The sequence below is a fragment of the Crocodylus porosus genome, unplaced genomic scaffold (genome assembly GCF_001723895.1).
Source record: "Crocodylus porosus isolate Cpor-Errol unplaced genomic scaffold, CroPor_comp1, whole genome shotgun sequence".
NCBI lineage: Eukaryota > Metazoa > Chordata > Crocodylia > Crocodylidae > Crocodylus > Crocodylus porosus.
The window spans coordinates 13,756,535-13,775,983 of NW_017728947.1; the positions used below are offsets into that span (position 1 = coordinate 13,756,535).

The 19,449-nt window shown below is 42.1% G+C and overlaps 1 protein-coding gene across 3 annotated transcripts in view; it reads right to left on the minus strand.

Annotated features, from left to right (window-relative positions):
* The window catches only part of ST5 (suppression of tumorigenicity 5), a 234,043-nt gene that overhangs the window by 94,440 nt on the left and 120,154 nt on the right, over nucleotides 1-19,449 (minus strand). For 2 of the 3 annotated variants that reach the window (XM_019551360.1, XM_019551361.1), the window contains exons 3-4: nucleotides 15,909-17,126; nucleotides 10,542-10,678 (exon numbers count right to left, since the gene is read on the minus strand). In XM_019551360.1, the coding sequence (XP_019406905.1) occupies nucleotides 10,542-10,678; nucleotides 15,909-17,126 (1,355 nt within the window). The remainder of the gene's footprint in view (nucleotides 1-10,541; nucleotides 10,679-15,908; nucleotides 17,127-19,449) is intronic. The other variant, XM_019551362.1, reaches the window with a different exon arrangement.

The following is a 19,449-nucleotide window of genomic DNA, read 5'->3' on the forward strand; positions in this document are numbered from 1 at the left end:
GCATTCAAAGCCCAGGTTGGCATGGTAGGCAAGGGCACTAGGGGAGGTCACGGCACCCCTAGGGGCCGTCCTGCCACAGGCCCATTTCACACACCCCTAGTGTACACCTGCATTCTTAGCTGCTGCTACTTTTTTGCTTTTTACCTTTGCCATTCCTTATGGTAAAGTGAAAAGTTGCCTTTTACGATGCCCTTTACCCCACACCAAAGACAGAAATCCTCTACCCTATTGGACCTTCCCTTGTTTCTCTGGGGCTAACCCAAGTACCCCCTGATGATGATGGGAAGACAATAGTTATGTCAGCAGGACCAAATCAGATCCTTTGTCTGTATACTGTCACGCTGAATCTTTTAAATCTGGAAAAGCCTCTTTAAAACCATAGTGCCAACTTATAGATCAGCTTCTTTTCCAAGTCCTGTTTTTTCTTTTCTCAAGTTTTTTAGACAGAATTGCATTTACTGTACCGTGCTGGGTGGTTTGTATGTGTCCAGTGCAGGCCAGAGTAAAAAAAAATCTGGTTGTTCATAAATGTCCTGGTGGAAATTTGCTCTCCCTACTTTTTCTGTGGGGATGTAAGAACACAGAATTGCAACACTAGCCTGCTCTCTGCATGTCCTTTCATAGCATCTGATGAAGTGAGCTCCTGGTCACAAAAGCTTATGCATCTCTGATTCAGTTAGTCTATACAGCGTGTCTCTATCTTGCCTTGTATTAGTAACAGGAAAACAACCATGTATTAGAAACAGAAGAACAACCATAGGTGATAAAACAATAAATGCATTTACCAGGAAAATAGTCATCCACCTAATACAAAAGCAAAATAATTTGAACAAAACTGGGTACCAAATGTTATAAACCAGATAATATTTCTGTGCCAGGTTCTGCCTTCAGTTTAACTCCAGTGCCATTATTAGAGCCTAGAATGTCAGATTGGAATTAGGCTCCTTTTATTGTGCATTTTCCTCATCTGCAGAACTGGCTGTTATTAATCTAGAGCATGGCTGATAACGCCCTTTAAAACAAACCATAGTGTGGAAGCTATAGCTGTAATGACAGGCTCCACAAAGACATCTGGGTGCAGGACAGTTTTAAAAAAAATCACAAGTTATCTGAATGTAGCAAAAACTCAGCAGTCTGATTAGAATCAGACAGCCACAATGGTCTTTTGGCCCTACTTTGACAGGCACATATGTAGTCTGTTTTCTATAATGAGCGTTGACCACTATTACTGTGAACTGTCTATTATTAAAATTGCGACAATTCCTTTTTCCAAGAGCTCCCATGCTTTCTAGAACACTAGCGGAAACTGTGTGTGTGGGGGAGGGAGGAATTCTGCATTCCCCTTGCAGACCTGACCCCATCTTTATCTTCATTCTGTACCAAGTGTTGTTGTTTCTTGAACTGACAGGCCATCTTGACATTGACTGGCAAGCATGTAATCCAAAGCCACAGGTGTCACTTGATTGAAGATACTAGCACATCCTTATAGGAGGTATAATTTGGAGTTTGCTTTAGGTTCATAGCAGTTGGGCAATCCTAGATTCTCCCAGGTTTGACAGTGTGGCCTAGCATGAGCTGACAACATGATGGATAACAACACAATATGTATTAATGGGATTTTATTGGAAATACGAAGCACTGCTTCCAGTTGCTTCATGTTCTGCAGGCTTATTTACAACCACAAGTTAGACACCTACTTTGCACATGCGCACACACACACGCACACAGGTGAGGGCTTGTCTAGCTAAACTAGAAAGCTGTAAGTGGTAAACGTTCTGTGACTAAATACATTTCCACTCAGCTGCTTCTATTGATGCACTGTAGGTATGTCTACAAGTACATTTTAAGCCTGACTAAATTTACTGCACATCAAGCTAATGTCTATTGAGCAATTTTTGGCAGGTGTCTACATGTGCAGAGACTTGGAACTAAAGTTAGTACACTTGGCACTAAAGTTTGTGCAAAGTCCCTGCAGCCCTGCCATGTACCCCTAGTGGCTGACAAGACCCGGCACTAAAGTTAGTGCGAGGTGTCTACTCATGCACTAATGCGCTTTAACTAATCCTGCCTAAATTTGATACCTGCATTTTTAGGTATCAAATTTAGGTGTGATTTAACCTCATTTTGCCATTTTAATGCCTATTAAGTGCGTGCACATGTACAGATGCGCCCATAACATGCATTAAATTAGGCTAATGTGCATTATGCATCTTGTGTAGATGCACCCTGTGTCCACACAGCATCAAGTGTACTAAACTAAGGGTAGGCACCCCTGTGTCCGCTGTGCTGCCTTTCAAGGATGTTACATTGTGGGAAGCTGTCATTGCATATTAAAGATATGGGAACATTTGACTCCACACCCCCTTATAAACCCATTACCAACTGCTCACTCTGTGACACTCACTCCACAAAGTAACTGAAAGATTTGGCTGCCATGGCCTTGAACAGATGGTCTTACTCACTCTAAAAAGTGTTGTACTCAGAAAAGAACAGCCTGCTCTTGGCCAGTTTTGCAGGGACCAGCTTGGCATTTTCTGTCTGGAAAGTGAGAGGGCCAACTGAAGCTGTGAGAATGAGATTTACAGGGACATCGTCGTCCTGAAAAATAGTTCAAAAAATCCCATCCCTGTCCCTCTTGCCCAGGGAAAAAAAAAAAAAAACAACAAAACAAAACAGTTAACTCCACTTGTTCTGGTATCCTTCTGCCCATTTTGTGGTTTTATGATGATTTTTTTTTTTATTCTTCTCTGCTGCCAAAAGACCTACACATGTATTAGGAGGGGAAACTGACTGACTGCAAGACAAAAGAAACTCTAAATTCAACTCTACCCAAAACACAGTAAACAGCATGGAATAACAAAAAGATTTTTAAAAATGAGAAGATTTTGGTTTCCCTTATCTATTTCAGTTCTAGTCAGATACTTCTGACAGTCTGCTTTCTATCCTTAAGATGCCATGTACATCTACAAACATCACAATCAAGAACATCCACTTGTCCAAAGAGTTTTGAAACCTAAAGGAACTGATTATGAGTGGTCCTTGAACTTTTGTGGAAAGCAGGAGGGCACATATACAACCTTCCTCCCGCTTCACTCTCTGTGCAAAGCACAGCCACCAGCTTAGTCCCAGCAATTCCATTGTGCTGCAAACTCTTTTCCACTTTAACTCTAGGAGCCTCCTCTTCCTTTAGAGATGGCAGTAACTCTACAGCCATCACAGTAAACAAAGTGGTTGTCAGCAACTTCTACTCAGAGGTGCACAGTTCTTATCTTTGTCTTCTTTTCCTGCTTCCCCCTTTCTTAGAAGGCAAGATTTCCTACCCAAATGAACAATCACCTTTTATATAAAGCCAGTCTAAATAAAAGTCCATTTGCATATATTTCAGCTGACTGGGAACTTCACAGACTCCAGGAAAGTACTTTGACTGGCCTCATAAATTATTTCTGAACACATGCCATATAAATGATACAGTAGATGAGCCTGAACTGAAATCCTGGCCCTGGACATCACTGCTCTTTGGAGAAGTTTGGATACAGATCAGGAATTTGTGATCTCTCCAGTCTCCCTAACAGGCCAAAGGAAAACTCTAGATGTGAAAGGTGGGAGAAATCAAGAAGTCGGATCCGATTTGAGAGCCAAGCTTCCAAGCTAGTTTTCAGCTCAGTAAAGTACAAAGCCAAAATCCCATATCCAAATCCCTCCACTCTCTAAGGGAGTAGCATCCAGATCTGGACCTGAACTTCATTGCTGAAGCCCACTTTGTTTCTACATTGTCTTAAGCAGGTGACACTACTGAGTAGGGTCATTTTAAACACACAGTGGATGCATCTACACGTGATGCTACATCACTGTAGCAACACATTAGTGACGTAGCATCAGTGGGCAAAAACCATGACACTGTAACTATGTCACCATAGAAATGCATTATAGTACATTGCTATAGCAATGTAAAGTCTAAAAATAACAATGTGCCGATGGCACAGCACAGTACTTTTGGAAGTACTAGATGACAGTGCAGTAACAACAGCACCATCAGGGCACCCACTGAGAAGACCCACTTGGATTATTAAGTAACCATTCAGAGCTAAGGAGTTCAAGTCCTAACTGATAAACATTAAGTAACATCAGTTTCTGCACAACACAACAGCTGGATCCAAATGGCTCATGTGAGAGCCTCTTAAATATACAGTTCCCAATTCTACTGACTGTCCCTCTACTCATCCTCCTTTCTGTCTCACTTGCCATTCTTTAATATCAGGTCTAGCTAGTAAACTTAGTAGCATCTCAGTTGAAGTTCCTCCTCTACTGCATCAAGTTCCATGAGGACTCTTCCTTTGTGTGGACAGCTGTTGGAACCCATCCCCTATGCCTGGCCAGTCTACAATACTGAACTTACTTGAATCCAAGAGGAGGGTTTTTATCCCATTCAACGTAGGGGGAAAAAGTCCCTCATCTTGCATTTCAGTACAATATGGGGGGAAAGGGCAGGCAGTTGCTCTGGCTCTGGACAGAACCAGAATTCTGGGTCTGCCATCTACCCCCTACAGCCTGTTCTCCCTGCATGCACCCCTCTGCCTCCTCCATATCACTGTGTCTACCCACTCTGGTTGCTGCTTACCCTCCATTGCAGCCCCTGCTCTGGCTCCAGGTCCAGCCCCACTCCACCCCAGGGAATGACACATGGTGGCTCTGGCCCCCACCCAGCCACACAGCAGCAGCAGCAATGGTCATGGCAGCAGTTCCAGCCCCAACTCTAGCTCTTACCCAGTCCTGTCCAGACCAGGGCCATAGCTGCCACCACCACAACCACTGCTGCCTCACCATGCAGGGGCCAAAGCCACCATGTGCTTTGTTCCCTGAGCTAGAGTGGGGCTGGGGCTACGACAAAGAGTAAGCAACAATGGAGACAGGGTCCCTGGAGAGGAGAGGCCAAGTGAAGAATGGGCAAGTGGTGGGGGAAGACAGGTAGCAGGAGGTAAGAGAAAGGAAGGGGATGTGTCAGGTCATTTTCCCCACTCTGCTGCCTGGCCCACTGCCACTGCTTTTCCTACCACAAGTGGTGGTGGGGCAGATGAATTTATACATTTTCCATTTCCAGAATCTAGTAACTAGGGGGTCACTTTAAATTCAAAGTTGTCTTGGATTCAGGTAAATACAGTATATTTTAAAACTGTGGATGAAAATTTATCTAGAGTTTATGAACAAAGATCACCCCATATTGCTGACCATTTCAACCATGAAAGTAAATAAGACAAATCTGGTCTGGTAGTCTAAGTTAAGGGCTGGGAGCCAGGCACATAGGACTTCTAACTCAAGATTTGACACTAACTCCTTTTACACATCACTGAACTTCTACATACTACTTATGACATGACCCAACACATTTAGCTAAGATCACGGATCTTGATAAGGTCAGAAACTGAGATATTACATCTAGCAGTTACCTCTGTTATCTAATCTGACCTCCTCCACCATCCCAGCCACCGAATTTTACACAGCAAGTCCTACAGTGGAAGGATACTGCTGAATAAATGAACACTATTGGGCCCAATAAACGTAAGGATAGCTAGAATACATCTTTTAGAGAGACACCCAGAAGGACTCCAAGGATGAAGAATTTACCTGCATACTCCCCTGTACCAGTTACAGTAGGTCATCATGTGAAATCTAGTTGAATCATACCCATTAAAGATAGACACATAGTAAATGAGCAAAATTTTAGTGCAAGTTGACAAGCTAAATGACAACTACCTCTGTCACATGAGCAAGGCCTCTTTGTACCCCTGTGTGACTGAAATAAATCCCCTCTTAACCAAACATTCAGTAAGGGGCAACACCTGTTAGAACAATCTGATACATATAATAGGGCTACGTGTTTAAAAGGTCTCCACAGTTTCATAAATAGCAGACAAACAGAAAACCACTGGCCTTCTAATACCAGGATCACTATTAATAAATCTCAGAGGAGAAAGAAGTATTTTAAGCAGTCTTATTCTGTTCAGAACACCTCCCCCTACCCCCACCATTTGTTAAACAAGGGAGGACCACGTGCTCAAGTAAAGAAGCATAGTCATACCTAGACAAGGCAACTGCTGGTGTCCCCATTAACATTTGAAAATTTCTACACTAAGACGCAGAGAGTACACAACCCAACTGAACACTGACTTTTCTACACCTGATTTAGTCTCATGTTAGAGAAAATCTCCAGTTATATCCTTGTGTCCAGCACACCAACAGTTCGGAAGGTAAGAAAAGTTTCAAAGCACGAACAAATTCTTAGGCTTTATGTAAAATCAGAATATGGGACATAATCTAATTTCCTCACTCTTATCCAAGCCAGTTCATGGCAATAACATCATCTTCCAAAGGCCAGATAGTTAGGTGAAAGGCGATATAGAGATGCGATAGATTAGATCATGACAAAACTACTTCATTTAACTTTGGGAGAGGAACTGAAGAAAAATGAAAACATGACAAAAACATAGCTGTCTACAAAAGTAGCAGAAGCAACATTTTCAGACAACTTTTGCAGCAACGAGAGTTTTCTCAATTAATACCAAGCCAAGCATGAAAGCTTTCTCCAATTGGATTCATAAAGCCATAGCAATTTTGGTCTGATTAAAGACTCCTTCTAAACTACAAGAATCTAAATAATGCAAAAATGTACTTTGACTGTCACATCCCACCAAGTTCTGATGGAGAAAATAAATGAAGCATGTGTTGTTTCACTCACATTAAATACAGCTCTAATTAATAGCAGCAATACATGCCCTTTTGTAGAATATTTTATTTCTCAGCCCAGAAAGAGACCCAACAATAATACCCACACATTTAATCTAGGACAAATTATGGAACTGAACAAAAGCTTCTGTCTTGCAACTTTGTTACTTTAGCTGAACTCCAAATTGCCAACTATATTAAAAATATATTTTAACACTTTTTTAACACTCTGAGAATAAATAAGCAACAATAAATCGTTACTCCTGAGTCCCCTTCCTCAAATATAAGGAGAAACTCTAGGTGGGAAAAGAAGACCAGAAGGAAGTATGAAGTAAAAGAGTATTAAGAGAATGAAGGTTACTTAGTGAGGAATCACTACCGATGACAATGAATACAAATGGTCCTCAAATACTCAGAGATAAAATTTTGAACCTCTAGCCTGGCTGTTACTAAAGAGTTCAATATCACACACAGTGCTCATAAACTTGTTTATAATGTATGGAAATTTCTAGAAGACCCTTTTATCTGATAATTAATTCTCTACCAAAGGCAACAAACCTCTACAGTGATCATCCATTTTCCACTGAAGGGACAGACTCTTCCTGCCAAAGTTTCATAATACAAATGCTTATAGTAGACAGCAGAGCATACAAGAATTTAAATGAGTGTGTCTGGAGAGAGGGCTCAGCTAGAATGAGGGAACGAATAGATTTGGGGTGGATACACAGTGTGGATTTTTTTTAGGATTGCCCAAAATTTTGCAACCTTTTTCTCAAAACAGGAAATCTTATGGCAATGACTGAGATTACCCTGATCGGGCATTTTACACATTTATCAGCATTATTAATAATCATTTTAAGGGGAAAAAAGATCTTTATTTACTGCTGCAGCATGGTCAGTCAAGTGACCAGTGAGGGTTTGGGTAATTCAGGCATTTACCTATGATACTTTCACCTCTGTCTCACCTAAAAGTCCACATCAGCTGAGAAGATCATCTTTCTTTGACTTGACACTCATAGCTACAGAAATGCACACTTGCATACACCTGGCTTCATGACTACAACTTACGATGGCAAGAACAAAAGTACTCTTTAAATATCTAGGCATAAAGCTAGCAGTTATGTATCATCAAGTAAAGTAAACTAACAGATTTTCTTTAAATTCTCAGATTATATTGATTTGCTTTGGCTTTATTCTATCTGTTGGCTAATATATCTGATTATATTAATTAAATATTCATCCCACACAGCTTGTCTTGAATGAAACCTTTTGGAACAGAGACTGTCAGAAAGAAGTGGAAAACAATGAAGTTTTCTTTTTATCCACAAATCAGAAATGCTGCAGATTCTGCCCAATGCCTTGCCAAAATACCCAAATGCCTATCTGCATGGAACAGGTTTACCTGCAGGTAACAAGTTAATAGCTCTCAGGATATAGATGAGTCTATTATTCTATTTTACTGGACCCTTCGTTAAAAGGCACATCCTTGCAATGCTGAGCATTTTGTTTTGATTTTTGAATGTAAAAACACAGTCAAAATGGGAAAATGAGGGTTACAATCTAACATCTGACAGCATGTTGACAATCCTTGTGCAGTGGTGTGTAATGCAATGCCTAATATGGTTTCCCCATGTTGACTGAACAGGGATCTGTCAACTTATATAGGTCTGTGCTCCTTGACTGGGAGAACTGGAAAGCCAAGCAGCTCTAAGATACAAAGGGGCAAGTTCTGCTTTCAGCCGTGTGTACATGTAAATATGTGAGACATTCATTGCAGACACTGGGAGCTGACCATCCAAGGTAAAATTTGACCAAAACCATGAACAAAGAGACGCTATTACAGCCATAAGGTTGTCTAAGTGTCTCCATATCAATCAAGCTCTTTATTGTACCTTGATATAATTAAACTAAACAGTGGGGGGAAGAAAACTAACAGTTTCTTCCAAGAAAGGCAATCAAATCAGGACCATTACCAAAAAACCCACACATTACTAATTGGCAATAATACTGGCACCTGCAGTAGAAAGGCTAAAGAATGAAAAGTCCAAAAAACTAAACCTCACTCCCACTTCTAGTGGTGGTCTGTCTGCAGGGGAGGGTGTTGAAATACATTGGTTTTCTCTGCAAGGCTCTGGATGGGCTCATGGTTTTCCAAGGCCAGCATCTCCTACCAACATGTGCCACTTGAGCAGGAGTTACTCAGCACACTTCAGCTAACAGACATACTTTAAACTCCAGGGAGTCAAAGGGTGAGGTTTCTCAACAGCAGGTCCAGACCAACAGGGTATTCAGAAGTAACCAGGGGAAGTCTTACAGTGATCAACACTTCAAGATTTATCTCTTGACAAAATATTCCCTAAACAACTGAATAGAGAATCATGATGCAATCTAAAAAAGAGAAAAGCTGGTGGCAAAACTAGGGAATAAGGAGGAACGCAAATGGGTCTCTCTGGATGGGTCCTGCTAGACCCGTGGTCTCCAACCTTTTTAAGCAGAAGATCATCTTTGGAATTTAAAAGCAACCCAAGATCTACCGTGCACCATAACCACCCCTAACCACCCCCCCAGCAGGTGAGTCTGTCGGGAGGCAAGGGGGGGCATATAGAGGCAGAGGGAGAAAAAAATATTTGGGGGTGTACCTCCCCAGCAGGTAAGTCTCACCCAGCCGGGGCCCCACTCAACTTACTCCTGCTCCTGCCTCTGTGGCATGGCCCCTCACCACGGAAGCCTCAGTCTAGCCCCTGCCCCTTCCCTTCCCCAGAGACTGCCCTGCTGGGCTGGGACATGCACGTGCATGCACGTGGGTACTCAGCTCCCCACCCCAGCCTTGGATCAACTCCAAGAGACTCTGAAATCTACTGGTGGATCAAGATCCACTGGTTGGTGACCACTGTGCTAGACACTGCACACCTTGAATTTCCACAGACTTCAGTGGGAATTGATGGTGTTCAGCCCCCTTGCTGGAGTCTCATATCTCTACCCATCATCAAGATGTTACAGTAAGAGGTCCAGAACAGTGCTAGGGTTGGGGGGGAGGGAGGGGGCTGTGCTTGCCCAAGTCTCATATTTATTGGATACATGAGGGCTGCACTTTCTTTAACAAAAATGTAAAAATAAACCAAACCCCCCCAAAACACACATGCTGCTGACCCATATGGATAATATGTGCACAGAATTGTCCAAGTTCCAATTATTGCAACAATCCTTTTGATAGGCATATGTTAAAAGTATGTATGGAAAGACCATGCATTTTCAAGGGCTGAGAAAGTGCTTTTGTTATGTGGCTTAATCAAGACAATGCTTTGTATTCCTGATGGCTCCATAGGCACAGGAAGATGAAATTCTCTTTAACAAATCAATACTCAGCTGAAAGCACTGCTCAGGACAGTTGCTTTGTGGCAATTGACCCATAGCTCCTTCAGAGCACAGTCTGACCAGGCCGCTCCTTGAAGAGCAGTCCAGCTGTTTGAGAGTCCTGAAAACTCTGCATCTTTTTTTCTCCTTTATATTTTAAGCCCATGGCTGCAAGCCCAGGCCTTGGAAAAGAATAATTTAATCCATGAAAAGCATGATGATGGCTGACCAAAAAATCTGTTTCCAATAAGACCACTCAATGAGGTCTGAAGGAATCGAGACCTCCTGCGTGCAGACTGTGAATAATATGTTTGCTCTGACGCATCAGCCCATTTACCCTCCATTCCATTTCTCCTTACTGGCTGCAGCTAAAAGTTTCTGCTCAGGGCATGTGTTCAACAATTCACTGTTTAACCACAATTGCTCAATATCAAGTATATATTTCATGTGCTGCAACAAGTCCTTACCTACGATGTCTTCATAGGCATTCTCTTCTAAAGTGCTCTTGGATCCAAATTTATGCTGGGTCTCAGTACCATTCTCAGTTGGGGAGGGAGGGTACAAGGACTGCAGACTGGAAGCATCCTCAAACTCAAAGGATTTTCTAAAGTTTAAAACAATGCAGTAAAGTAATTAGTGACAAGACTACAACGTCTTATGGAGCTGGCTGGTCATTGAGTACTGACATGACTGAAAATTCATGAGCTATGCTCTAAGGATAAGATTACTCAGTAGGCATGAGCCAAGGTTGGGGCTGGGGGAAGGGGTATGGCACATAGCTTCCCAGTCCACGGAACAGCATCAGGTAGAAACTGTGTAAAATTTCTCCTCTGCTTCTGCATGGCCAGCAGGTAATAAGTTGCTACTGGTCTCTTCCAACAGGAGACAGCAATACCTCACAGTCCAGCTCTGCCATGCTGGCTGGTAAAACCAAGGTTTTTTCCACTTCTTATCCTCTGCACCTCAGTTCAAGGGTGAGTTTCTTACTTCCCATTATGTCCTTACATGACCAACTATTTCAGGACATCCTGCAAACCTAAGTGAATTGTGCTGTTTCATAATAAAAAGAAGAGTTCCACTTAATTACATACCAGACTATCTATCTGAGCTCCATATGTTTCCTTTAGCCTCACAACCCCCGCTGAAATAGGGTACTGCTATCATCTCTACCAAGCAGAGATTGAGATCCAAAACTTCCGAGTCCCAAACTAGCACCTTAACTGCTGAGTCACCCTCCAGCTTCACCCAGGACAAAAGAGGATGACTGAAGTGCCACTTGCAATAACTTTAAAAAGACTGTGATGAGTTTGAGCCTTTTTGGGGAAAAAAAAAAGCAAGAGAGATAATATGCACAAGTCATGAGTTATGTAGCAAATGGTGCTTCAGCAAAGACATGGATCATTATAAAAAAAATTCTGTTACCGTTTTTCAGGTGACAATGGTGGGATTTGAATTTAAGATTAAAATGGTAACACCTACAGTTTAGGGAATAATAGTTGGAAGAGGCAGCTGTTGTGTTGGCTTGTCCCAGGCCTGTACGACAACAGGAAGACTGAAGTCTGCTTTACATGCTCAGAGATGTCTTCAGTGTGACTGGATTAGCCCTTCCAATCCTCCTATACAGCTACAGAATTATCATCAGCCCCATTTTACGGTCAGGAAACTGACACTGAGAAGTTATGTGATTTGCCTGAGGCCATAGAATAAGGCAGTTGCAGAGCTATGGTCACAGCCTGGCTTGTACTTCACCCTCTGGAAAATCTTACCACTTATTCTCAAGGCAAAAAAAAGTTGTTCTCCTGGAACATTTTTCTTCACCAGATGCACTAGCAAACTGAGGGGCATGCTGATGCAGCCTATTAATTCCAGTAAAAATGCCAAGGGGCAATGGAGTATAGCTGCCGCACACCTCTGAAACCTCACATGGGTAGACTGGGACTACCAAGTAAATAACTTTAAGTTCCTATTTTAGAAAAAGCTCAGGCATTGGTAATTCAACCATCCACTATAGCTGAGGCATTATATTGGTTTTACATAGCCACTGCATTCTAATTTAAAAGTCTGGACTGGTTTGAGTCCTTAGGGACAGCCCTGCAGAAGGTTTGGGCAGCTTCATGTGTGATGTCTCTCATGGATAGAAAGGTTATTTATTCCTTTCACACCTTCTGTCCAAACCAGAGAAAAGGGCAAGATACACTGCTGTACCTAAACCTTAGATAAAATGGGCACGGAAGAGCACTGGGGTGCATGAAGGGTTGAGAGAGTTTGGGGTGCTTTTGGGTGAAAGAGTTTTGGGGCTCTCAGGCAGGAAGCTGAAGGGGAGCTGAGTGATGATATCTGTCAGCTGAGGCAGGAGACTTGGCCACTGGGAATCACAGTGGCTGGGTGGGACAACATAGTGGGCTGCATGATAATCCTGCCGGGCTGTAGGAACATTGGCAATGTGTAGGAGGAGCACATGGGTTCATGTGCACCCCCTGAGATGGGCTGTGCCCCCCCTGAGAAAAGCACTAGTGGCACTGCTGGTCAGCAATCAACTGCTGCCCCCCCCCCACAGTTGCCAATCAGCCGCTGGTGCCCCCCCACTCCCTCCCAGTATTAGGAGGCACCAGTCACCCAGATACAGTAGGAAGGTATAACAAAGTTGCACCCCAGCCACTACATACCCAAGGAACTGTTCTCAAGAGTCACAGCAGAGCCTTTCTGCTCCCCTGCTGCTCTAGGGAGAGGTGACTTCTGGCAGCCTTTCTAGAAACTCTCCCATTCTCCCCAGGTTAGCGCTACTGGCCAGAGTGCTAGTGGGGCAGCATCTAGGCTGGGTCCACTCCCTTCTCCTCTCTGACTTGTTCAGGAAGGCAGCCTAGATGCACAGGTCTTATTCTCTGAGGATTTGTCTACATGGCAGTGACTGCAGCTCAAGGCACCTAAACTAACCACACTAATTATCTCAGGGACAGCCAGAACAAGGAGGTCATCATGAGCTAACAGTCCATGTTTTTACCTGTCTTCTTGTGAGGGTTGTGCAGCCTAAATTGAGTAACATGCTGCCATGGCTACACTGCTAACAGCATCATGCTAGCAGCTAGCTGAGGTAGGTCTCTTTGAGTGGCTGTCATTACAATGTAGACACAAGCTCACTGTAGAGCACTTCCCACCCTGGCACAAAGTTACATACAGTCCATCCATCTGGGCTTATCCTTGGGAACTTCTAGTATATTGCAAGTGTTCAAGGACTGAAATCTGTATCTATCCTTCCCAAAGTCTAAGAACATTCAAATCCATGACACCAGGGCAGTACCATGTTGACAGGAATCCATCATGAGTTTCAGATCTGAACTCTTTAACTCAGTCATCAATGCTGTAATCTAGAGGCTTAGCATCAATGCTGTAATCTAGAGGCTTAGTTTTTACAACTGTCTGAGAACTTAAAGATGCAGTGAGATTTCCAAAAGAAATTGATCAGCTTAGAACAGTGATTTTCAACCTGTGGTCTGTGAACCTCTGGAGGTCCACAGACTATATCTTAGGGGTCCAAGAAAAATGATTATGATCAGTCAGAAGTATGTAAATACCCAGTTATAATTCAAAGGGGTCCACACCTCTATTCAAAAATTTTGGGGGATCAGCAAATGAAAAAAGATTGAAAACCACTGGCTTACACACTTAACTCCTATTGATTTCCACTCCATCTTGCAACAGGGTGTCATTTTCTTGCAACACTGTGGCCCAGGTAAGATAATCACCCCACGTTCTTCCCACAGGGACCATCCACATAGCATCACATCTCTCTCCTGCTTTGGTTCAGGAGCTGCTTTTCTATTCTTCCTATGAAAGGGTTCCAAATCTGAGGCATGGGAACATGATGGTCCATTAATTCAGATGCTGGGAGGTACTGCCCTCTGCTAGAGGGCCCACATCCTAAGGATACTGTATGAATCCATCCTCTGGCAGACATGCATGGAAGATTGTAAACTGTCTTGAGAAAGGATTCATAAGAGTTCTTAAAAATCAGAATGAGAAATAACTTTTAAACAAAAAGTTAAAAGAGTAAATACAGCACTAAAGTTCTCGTGGCATTCAAGGAAGTGTAAAGCAACACAGATGTTTGCCCTGACACATACTGCTAGAACAAAAATTATATTTGTTTTCAGTTACGAGGACAACTCAGGGATGACTTTATGTTTAAAGGATTTACAAATACAGGTATTCTTAATTCCATTAAAAGATAAGAAAGAGAGTAACAGAGCTGTCAAGGTCCAGCTAGTATAATGGATTTTACCCCGTCTTCGGGTACATCTTCAGTATTTGACTCTGATCACTTGAACAGAGACTAGAGATTTGATTCACTACTTCCTTAGGCTTAAGAGAGCTAACCTGATGTGTGGGAGTCGTTTGGTAGTTGTGGCCATTCTCTAAGTTATACATGGACACCCTAATTATTTATGATTATTTTCAGTTTTTAAATGCAAGCTGTTATTTACATCTGAACAAAGTGATTTATTCCTTGGACTCTGTGCATTCCCAGTGCTAAACTGTGCAAACTGGGTACAACTTTCTTTCAAATTCAGCTAGAGGGACAACCCTAAGTTATGAACATATTGTTCCCCAAGATTACAGTCAGGGTTCAAAGATACATACAACCAAGCACAGTTTGGGTTTGTATACTTCCTCTTACTCTTTCTTTGAGAAACATATTCACTATGTAACCATCATTTGATCCAGCTCAGAAACAGGTTGTTCTTGGAACTACAGCTACAGGACCTCTCAAATCAGCCCAGTCCTCCCTTCCTCCTGCACCATTATATTTTAGGTCAGGTTGTGCTGACATGCACTTATAAGTCAAGTCAATATCTAGTCCCAGATACTGGATTTATAGAGTTCATTAAAAAAAACTGCATAGCGGTCACTTGTAAAACTCACTAAGAGTGTGTACATGTGTTCCATACCCACAGACCTCCAAATATGTCCAAAAATAGTACTTTGAATGCTTATGAACAATTATCCCTACATTTTCCAAGTACAGTTTAGTCTTACAATTCCCACTGAAGTCAATGCAAGTCACACAACTAAAAAGGTTCGAACTAGGCAAAATTCTGGATAAAAACTTTAAAAAGACCATATTCATCACTGGTTTCATAGACACATATGGAACACATTCTGCAACAAATCGTTTTTTTCTAAGAATTAAATACTATTACCAATTACCACTACTTTGGACAACAATTCCAAATAAATATGAAATAGTGACAATATCCCACTTAACTGGCATGTTCACTGTAGCCTTGTACAGACATTCAATTTTTCCTAGAAGGATCATTGCTCTTTCCCAGGAGAGCTTCTCCTAGGAGAGTGAATGTTTGTACACACTGTGTGTTTGTGACCCTTAGAAGCAAATTACACCCCCTACTTATGTATTTTGAGATTAACACATTCATTCAAATACTGACATTAATACAATGGTAATGGCTGCTAATACAAAACTTGGGAGGATAATAACATTATACTTCATTAAAGATTTCAAGTGAGGCACTTGCACCAAATGACACATTTGACCTTCCATAGGCACAGAGCTGCATCACCCTAAAGACTTCTCCAGGAAATCCAGTTTCCTTACAGAAGAATTCCAACTGCATCCAAATATGTGACAAAAAAAGTGTTGTAATAGGTAGGCATCCAATCGGAGCGCTCTAGTGAGAAGTCACAAACTTCATAAGATTTTTGTGCATTTTTCAGATCAAAGATATTGCCTTAGAAGGAAAAAATGCTGTGATGCACAAATGAGTCTCCCTTCATTCATTTAAAGAACACATTCAATGCATTCCCCTTGATTTTACCTATTTTGGGATTTTCTGTGAAAGCGGGAGTCTTTCTTCTGTCGTCTAATCATGGGGGGCGCAGGGGTGGTGGGGAGTGGGGGAGGAGCAGCGGGCATCGGAGAAGGAGGTAGACCATTGCTTGGTTTATTCTTGTGGTTCTTGTCAGCTTCATATTCAAAGGTGCGTTTGGGTTTGGGGACAGGGTTCACTGCTGTGTTAGCTGGGCTCTCAAGCAGCAGCTTAGGGCTAACTGAATTTGCAATAGCGCCTTGTTTTGGTTTGCTACTTTTTTCAGTTTCAGTAGGTGTTTCTGGATCACTCCCAAAACTTACATTCCCTCCTTTGCTATCACTCAGATTCTCACTCAAACCCTCAACCATTCCCAGAGTCACAGACTTTTTCCTCCCTTTCTCAACAGTATAGCAGCTACTTGGCAACTGAGGGAGACCCCTGCCAGGCTGTTCTTTTAATGCCTGTTCAATCTTCTGTATTCTGTTTAGCACAGCAGAAGTCTCTTTCCTGGCAGGTCCTTTGAGGAAAGCATTGGAAGAAGGCTCACTCCTGCTCGGCCTCTTTTCAAACCTATGGAAGGAATCTCTCTCTGGGAGATCTTCCTCCTCAGTTTCGGGGTAGGAACACTCAGAAAATGTTCTGCTCATTCTTCTGAACCCTTTAAAGTCAAAAGTCTTCTCGCTACAAGGAGAAGGCAACATACTAGGGCAGCTCTCACTACCAGACCTTTCTCCAACATCCCTCTTGTCCACACACGTGCTCATTCTGGGAGAAGGCTCTTTGCGACATTCCCATTCTGTGATCTTCTGCCTGATGTCCAAGGCCTGTGAGCGGACACTAGTCCTGCTGAGAGAGAGATTCCGCAAGCTGGTAGCAGTGCCCAAGGAGAGAGTGCTTCGGGTGAGCTGACGGCTCCCTATTACATCCCCATCCTGAGCCTCCTTGGGGGTCTCTTTCTGGTCCTCAGCCTTGAACACAGACAACCTTTTATCCAATGAGCCAATGGTAACAGCCTTGAGAGGGTGACTTGGAGGGCTGGCATCCAAAGGGGTTGTGGAGGTGCCTTTCAGTGTAGATCCCTGGCTGCTCCAGTCCTTGAGGTGCGGCCTGGAACTGGAGACCGTGGCCGGTCTGTTGGATTGGCAGGAGTCCTCACTATCACTGAGGGGGTAGGCTGGGCTTCTTGGTGGGGACAAAAGAGGTGGTGGAGAGACTGACTGACACCTGGAAGCAGAAAGAAAATAAAAATGAGCTCCCTGGAAATGACTACAAGTATTAGCTAAATCTCCTCTCTACAGCCAAACAGGTCTATGTATGCACATCATGCAACCACCAAGTAACATCATTAAAGGACAACTAAATTCTATCCAAATCATAGAGTTATGAAGAACAGCATTTTGCAAAGAGCTGGCACACCATTCTAGAAGTCCAGACCTTCCCTTTTTGCCCAGAATTCACCAATTTTTCCTCAGTCTGAGAATAGCTAATGACTGATCAAGTACTGCCTTAAAAGCATCTACTGAAGATACAGAGAGAGAACCTCAGCACAGCTCCACTGGCATCTGAAAGACTGAAGACAGGACAATAAAGGAGATGATTCCCACTAAAGGAAGAATCAGAAAAGCTCACACAAGGAAAAATTTAGTCCTTGGATACAGTGAGCAAATTAATTAAAAGTTATGTAGCTTTATTAACTCAGAAATTTCCAGTAATTATCACTGTGGGTAACTGACTTGTCACAATGTATTTTTACGTTTGCACATACATATATACAAAATCAAATTAAAATGGCAAAGGAAAGACCCATTTTATCTTTCAACTTTATACCATGGCCAACAGATGGAATTTTATAAACTTTATCAAGAAGAATGAAAATAAATTTATTTTTGAAAGCATACCACGCACTAAAAAATAAGCTATTTACCACCCAGGTACGTCCTGAAAGGTATGAACTATCCAAAAAGCTCTCAACAATTCCCTTAATAAATTTTCAAGATCCTAAAAGACTATTTTTGCCATGGTGTGCAGAATGAACCATGGTTACTAACTACCCTGTTATATTTTATGGTGCATTTGAAAAATTGTGACAAAAAGTTTTTGAAACAAAGAACACTAAGTGATACACTAATCAGTGACACACCAGCAATATGAAAATTAAGCCAAAACCATGTCAAAAACAGGTTTGTAAGTCTCCTGGCACAAAATGCATACATAAAACACAGCAACACATTAATCACAGCTACTTTAACATTCTGCCCTAGCAACCTTTACTATGCTAAATAGTAACCGAAGAGGAGGAAAGACCAAGCATACCTCCTTGGTTCTGAAGCAGATTTTGTGTTGCATGCAGAATAAGGACAAGTTTAATGTCATCTGTCTCCTACATATAATATCCACGTGGAAGAATGACTTCTAAGAACTTGGTTTTCCTGTGTTCTCTATACCATTAATGTGCAGCCAGTAATTTCAAGGCCAGATTCTAAGTCTGACACACTAAGCAGGAAATCTAGAGTACTGAAGCAATTACTGCAGGGATTAATTTGAAACATGAGATTCTTACTCCTTCAAACCATTCCAGTGAATCAGAACAAAACCAAATAGTTACATCTCATCCCCGTTCCCCTGAACGTATGATAATTTGTAAACAAAAGTCCATAGTACAATAAAAGCTCAGGTCAGATAACAACAACTATCAAATTATCACAAAAGGAAACTTATCTCTTTCAGAGTCCTTTGGGGGATCAAGTCTCTTTTGCATAGGTGGTGCAGCCCACTCTGACTAGATGAATTTTTATTTGCTTCTTCTGCATTTTGAAAAATAAATGTGTTCTCCAAAGGGAAATACAGGCCTTGAGCCAAAAGGTAATTGCAAATCATTGGTTAGTGGCTGTTTATGTTCAGTGAGACTTTATCTTCATTTCATGATAGAAAGGGAAGCATCAGGATATAAACATATACATTTTGAATCCTAAAAAGGTCATTGCCCTGCTTAATCTATACAGTTTCAGACAGATCTTTGTAGATAAGAAATCCCAGATGGTCAAGGGCAACACAGTAATAGCAGGTATATTATGAGAGCTGAATGTATAAATGAAATGTTCCACACAATACTTGTTGTCCACCAACCCTTTTAGCTACTGTAGCTCTCCCTTCTCAGACCTCAAGGTAATGCACGTTTCTGAATCTTAGTTTTCCCACTTCTGTTTCTCCTCAGTTTGATACTGTAAAGTCATATTATTCATGTGATCCTTAGTGCTGACTCCTCTTGTTGGAGCTTGAAAATCCTCCAGTTCCTCAGAAAGACCATTTCAGCCTGCAGCACTGCTACTCAGACACATGCCTGAATGCAGCAAGAATTCCTGGGAACGAAGTCATTCACGTATACATGCCACAGTCTCAGTCACTGAAGATTTAAGGCATGTGTTAGCTTTGTACCTTACCAGGATTCAGTGCAAATGATGGATATGCCCTGCAAAGTATTCCTTTAGAAGATGTCTCACACACAGAAAAAATTCAGATTTTTTCCTTTGGATTATGTTCCTTCTTG